Source organism: Plectropomus leopardus, chromosome 1 (genome assembly GCF_008729295.1).
Source record: "Plectropomus leopardus isolate mb chromosome 1, YSFRI_Pleo_2.0, whole genome shotgun sequence".
Lineage (NCBI taxonomy): Eukaryota > Metazoa > Chordata > Actinopteri > Perciformes > Serranidae > Plectropomus > Plectropomus leopardus.
Genome location: NC_056463.1, coordinates 5,054,230 through 5,060,164, shown reverse-complemented (window position 1 = coordinate 5,060,164; position 5,935 = coordinate 5,054,230). Strand labels below are relative to the sequence as shown.

Sequence of the window (5,935 nt, the reverse complement as noted above, 5' to 3'; positions counted from 1 at the left end):
AAAGGCACGTGGGTAGGTTTAGAAAAAAACATCATAGTTTGGCATTAAACAGATCCAAGATCTGGTATTGAAGACTGAGGATTAGATTAAACTAACAAAGGCTGCTTCTCTGAGATAAATGAAAAGGGCAATCCATTAGTCTAAGACTGGTGTATAAATTATTAAAACCATCCTCGACTGTTGTTGTTGTGGTGGTGATGTTGTTTTGAGGTGTTGCACTGTCCTGGTTGTTGAAAATACTGTTAAAAATAATAAAATTTATTACATGAATTGTATCATTCACCATGCTGAATGTCACAACTTCAATATGTCTTTGCACAAGTATTGTGACTGCAGCCAGTCATATAATCACCAGTGATTATTTGCTGCCACCTACTGTCTGTAAGCTTTAGTACAGTAAGAATACTTCAGTGAGCAGTAAATGACTGCTGTCTGTGTGCAGTATATAAAAATTAAAATAAATAAAAAATTATAGGAAAAATACACCAAGAGAAATATATTGTTGTTGTTACTTATCATTATAGAAAAAGACAAATATAATGTTTACCTTGTATGATACCATATTGCAAAGTAACTTCAATTTCTAAAAAAAAAAAAAAAAAAAAAGAGAGAGGGAGATTTGGTAATGGTGTTATTGGGTTTCTTCCCTCCTTTAAAATAACTGTGATGTTGAAGGTCAGTCAGTGAGAATATACCATTTTACAAAATACTATAATAATAATAATAATAATAATAATGTAATAATAAGTTAATATATATTTTTTAAATAAGCTATTGAGTAAACATGTATAAGTTTATAACCACACTCACTTAAAGTACTGACTTTTATTTCAAAATGCCTTGCAAAATAGGACAGCACTCCAATTAAAGTATATTTTATTGCCACATGAACATTTCGGGCCAGACGCCCTTCTTCAGCATGTGCATTGGCAATAACCTAAACTTAAAATCTTTTTAATAATAGTAATTCATTTTACATTGCATATTTTTTTTTCCTCTACACTCTTTTACTGTATATGCTATATATATATAATTTTTTTTATTGTTTTTTAAGCACTTTGGAGTCCCCTGTTGTACAAATAAAGCTGCTTTGCTTTTTAATGGGCCAGCTGCAGCCTGAGATCGTATCTTTAATGTTGCAAGAAATCATAAACGAACCAAACCCTTTATTGTATTGTCTTACTTATTTACGTAATCATAATATCCGCATGGGTTGCTCCATGTTTGCCTTCTGATAGGGTTAAATGTATATAACAGGAAACGCAGGTCACCTGTGCTGTTGCTTCATGGGAGGGGTTGGACAAACATTACAAAGACAAGGCACTTCCTTGTTGGCATCCTTTCTCCATGCTGGATTTATGAAATATAGAACTATCTCCGACAACTTAAGGTATGAAAACCTTTTTTGACAACGCATTATGGACCCAATCAAGAAAAAAAGGCATTGCCGTTTTGTTTAAGCAGCCTGTACATTAGTGTACATTAGTGTACATTAGTTACTAGAAATGTGCAAATGCAACAGTTAATCTCTGCTACATTTAGCTCGCAATGTTCTGCAGGATGAAAACATCTACCGTTTGATTAATTTGAGATCAAAGTCTGTTTTTAAAGAAAAACTGGGAATACTGGGACAATAAACTATTTTAATGGTTGAGTACATTTATTTAAGGACACTATCCTTTTAAATAACAGTTGGCTCAAACAAGGAAGAAGACTTTCAGTTTGAGCCTTCAAGATAAAAGTCGTCAGTTTTATTTGACCTTTGTTTAAAAGCAAAATACTCGTTTTTAAATCAATTGTTATTATTATGGGGTTTTTAAAAACGTGAAAAAATAACGTGATATGAAAACATAGCCAGTGTAAATGTTGTGCTTGTGCTGCTTGCACAAATAAAATTAGCTGTAAATGGGGTGTATTATATTGGTGTACAAACACCCCAAAATATTATTTTTGTTTTTGTTTCCAATGTCAATTTAATGACAGAAATTATTGATTATAATTATAAGAAAATAATGAAATTATGTTGGATAAGTTTATCTATGAATGTTTCGTTTATCTAAAATGAAACATTAATTTTAAACAAAATAATCTTTTTTTAAAAAACTTCTGAGTTGTGATGTCAGTACAGTAAAAGAAAAAAAATATGGTTATCTGTAAATGAATGAATGAACAGGCAAAAATGGATATACAAGTATGAATTTTTCCCACGGCCCTATCAACAAAATTCATCTCAAAATGCAAAAGTATGGTTGGTTTTGAAAGCATGAATTTTTTTCTGTACCCTTTTACTCGCTCAGGCCATCTTTATCTTGTGCAAGGAAACTTTTTATTTTTATCATCATCATCATCATCATCATTATTATTACTACTACTATTGTTTCTTTCTTTATTTCCTTTATTTATTCATTCATTCATTTATTGATGTATTTATTACATGAATTTATTACTCTCTTTAGGTAGAAATATGGGAGCATGATAGATAGATAGATAGATAGATAGATAGATAGATAGATAGATAGTCTGTTTATCCCCGGGAAATTTCAGCACCAGTAGCTTAAAACAAAACACTCTCAAACACAGATAGGCTAAACATGGGAATAAAAGGCCATGACATAAGAATAAAATGTATGAAATATAAAAATAAAACAAAACCAACAGTAGTTCCAGGGCTATTACAGAGACCTGTCACTACAGTTGATATGATTATGATGGTTGTGCAAATATTGGTGGTTAACAGTGCAGGTGTCGCAAGTGATCACATAAAGGTGTAGGAGTAGTGCAGGAATATTAAATACTGTGCCATGGATAATATAGAATGCAAATGGATTTGAAGGATTGGGAAACAGGAGTGTTTGATCTGGTATTTTGTATAGTTATTTTAAGATATTGCAAATAATTTGGATTTAGCCTTAGAAGTACTTCTGTGGTTATTTTATTTAGTTAGATTTGGATTTTCGAAGAAAAGCTTTTATTCTGAAAATGTGTACCGGAAGTTGCATTGTTATTGCCGTTGCCGGAAGTCAGTCGTCATGTTTGTATCCTAGCATAGCCAGTCTTTAGCTACATGTTAGCTCATGTAAACGCTGCCGTTTTCACCCGGGTTGCTCTTATTTCTCTGTAACCATGAACAGGACTCAGCTGAAACGGTCCGGTATCTTGAGGATGGCTCTCGCCGGCTCGGAAACGACGGACCAGGACGGTCACGGAGAGACTTTCCTCCTGCGGGCTGTGAGGATAGCAGCCGTGGTCGCTCTGTACTGGTTTGTTTCAATAACTATGGTGTTTCTAAATAATTACCTGCTGGATAACCGGGAGCTGGACGCGCCGTTGTTCGTCACATTTTATCAGTGTGTGGTGACGGTGGGGCTGTGCTGGCTCATGCAGCTGCTGGCCACACTGTGTCCGGGACTCATCGACTTCCCCTCGGTCAAATTCGACCTGAAGACGTCCCGGGAAGTCCTCCCGCTGTCCGTCGTCTTCATCGGCATGATCACATTCAACAACCTGTGCCTGAAACATGTCGGAGTGGCTTTCTACACGGTCGGCCGGTCGCTCAGCACCGTTTTTAATGTGCTGTTATCTTATATTATCCTCAAACAGACCACTTCATTGAAAGCCATACTCTGCTGCGGGATCATACTGGGTATGTTGTCTTTGTTTCCTCCTTGAGTTGAAATGTTTATCTTCTCTATTAGATCATTTTAGATAAATTATTTGTCAGACTTTGCACTTAAAAGTATTTTTTTTTCATTTGTTTAAATAGGTCAGTGGCTAAGGATAAAACCTGCACTTTGTAGATTGTTAGACATTATTTGGTAAGGCTAGGCTGCATCCTCATGCATGTTTAGGCTAAATGTATGTGGACACCAGGGCAAAGATAAAGTTTTATTTTATTTTAATGTAAATAATAATGATTTGCTTATTCAAACATCAGGTTGATACTGTAAAATCCAGATCCCTGTTAACAGTTGAACCCTTTGAAACCTGAGAAAGCTGGTCTGATTAATTTCAAAAACATGGAAAGATGGCAATAACAGTAATAAGTATTTTAAAAAAATACAACTGAAAAAAACAACAAAACAGGAAAGTGATATAATTACAAAGATGATTTTCTGGATATTTTGATTATTCTGAAGTTATCAAATAAATCAAGCTAATTTCATGAGGGTTTTAAGGGTTTAAATACTTGTTAAAGGTGTCTTAATTAGAAAACTGATGTCAATCCAAGTTTCAAAGGGTTAAGAAACTGTATGATACTTACAAGAGGTAAGGGGTCGTGCAAAACGGGGGAGGCATGCCAGATAAAGTTTAAGCATTGGGGGGCTTATCTTTTTTATTTTGGCTTAGGGGAGGAATGTACCACTTTAGGTTAGACAGTGTGCAGGAGTTTGTTGAAAACAAACAGTCTCTGCTCTACCGTGAAGTGCGTTATTTTGTGTATATTTCAGATAATAACTCATAATTTCGGTCAATACTGAGAAGGTACTACTCTCCTAGCAAAAGTAATAGTAGGATACACATTTCTAGAGTGCATTTTCAGCTTGCTGCAAAACAGAATTTCTGCTTTCTGGATACAATTTATTTCAGACTGCATTTTTTTTGGTTAAGAAATGTGAAATAAATCATCGAATTTAAACATGAATTTACTTGCTCAACTTTTAAAATAGTAGTTAGAAAGACATTGAAATATTTCAGTGCTGAAATTCAGCTGACAGCTCTTGTGTGTTGTGATATCACAGTCCTGCTCGTGTCTGTGCTTCTCAGGTGGATTCTGGCTCGGTGTGGACCAAGAGGGCATAGCAGGGTCCCTCTCCTGGTCAGGTGTCTTTTTTGGGGTGATTGCCAGCGCTTGCGTATCCATGAACGCCATCTACACTAAGAAGGTGATGCCAGCAGTGGATGGAAACATCTGGAAACTGTCCTACTACAATAACATTAACGCCTCCGTCCTCTTTCTCCCGCTCATCCTTGTGTTCGGAGAGTTTGGCCGCGTCTTCAGCTTCAGCCGCCTCACTGACCTCGGGTTTTGGGGCATGATGACACTCGGAGGAGTGTTTGGTTTCGCCATTGGCTACGTCACGGGCCTCCAGATCAAGTATACAAGTCCACTCACACACAATGTCTCAGGGACCGCGAAGGCCTGCGCCCAGACTGTTATTGCAGTGGTGTACAACTCCTCCAGTAAAAGCCTGCTGTGGTGGACCAGTAACATGATGGTTCTCGGTGGCTCGTCGGCGTACACGTGGGTCAAAAGTCTGGAAATGAAGAAGACTCCCCACAGAGAACCTCAGGACTCGGCCAAGGAAAAACTGCTGCCAGGGGAGAAAGGCAACATGGGAGTGTAAACTCTAATCATGCTGAGAAACCTTTAGTTTTTACCCATGTGGCGTGAGAGTGTGACACAATGTAACATTTAAGGCCTTTACACACCAAGTCCATATTTTCGTAAACTTTTTTTTTTTTAAATTTGTCATCCAACGGAAATCGTTACGCATGGACGGCTGTTTGTTGTTGAAATTCGCAAAATTAGATAAAACAGTAAAATACACTTTCTCCCCATCTCCTCTCCACTCACGGTTCCCACAATCATGGAAACCTTGAAAAAGTCATGGAATCTCACAATATTAATTTCCAGGCTTGGAAAAGTCATGGAATTAGAAAAAAAAATAATTGAATATTTTGAAAAAAATCATGGAATTTTGTTGTGCGTGATTTAAAAAAAAATCTTCCAGCAATAAACTTCCACTTATTTACTTATTTTCTGTAAGTTAGCTGTTAACAGAACGTCTAATGTGCGTCGACTTAAAGCTGCACAATATGTTTTCAGCATTGACACTGAAGCGTGCAATAATTGCATTGAAAACGTGCAATTTCAAGTAAAGGAAATTATCTCAAACAACTTCTTTGCTCCTTGATAAAAATGGAAAACTTGCAC

General features: G+C 36.3%; 1 protein-coding gene across 1 annotated transcript; it reads left to right on the top strand.

The window, feature by feature from the left end:
- Positions 1 to 1,320: 1,320 nt before the first annotated feature.
- Positions 1,321 to 5,614, top strand: slc35c1 (solute carrier family 35 member C1). Its single transcript, XM_042488563.1, has 3 exons — positions 1,321 to 1,390; positions 3,132 to 3,643; positions 4,765 to 5,614. The coding sequence occupies exons 1-3, from the start codon at positions 1,359 to 1,361 to the stop codon at positions 5,343 to 5,345; spliced, it is 1,125 nt and encodes a 374-aa protein (XP_042344497.1). The 5' UTR covers positions 1,321 to 1,358; the 3' UTR covers positions 5,346 to 5,614.
- The last annotated feature ends 321 nt before the right edge of the window (positions 5,615 to 5,935 follow it).

Bases quoted from the DNA above. Each gene is read 5' to 3' on its own strand.
- slc35c1 (XM_042488563.1), top strand. From the start codon at position 1,359: ATGAAATATAGAACTATCTCCGACAACTTAAG. The intron at 1,391-3,131 runs GTATGAAAACCT...AACCATGAACAG, and splicing joins ACTATCTCCGACAACTTAAG to GACTCAGCTGAAACGGTCCG. The intron at 3,644-4,764 runs GTATGTTGTCTT...TGTGCTTCTCAG, and splicing joins CTGCTGCGGGATCATACTGG to GTGGATTCTGGCTCGGTGTG.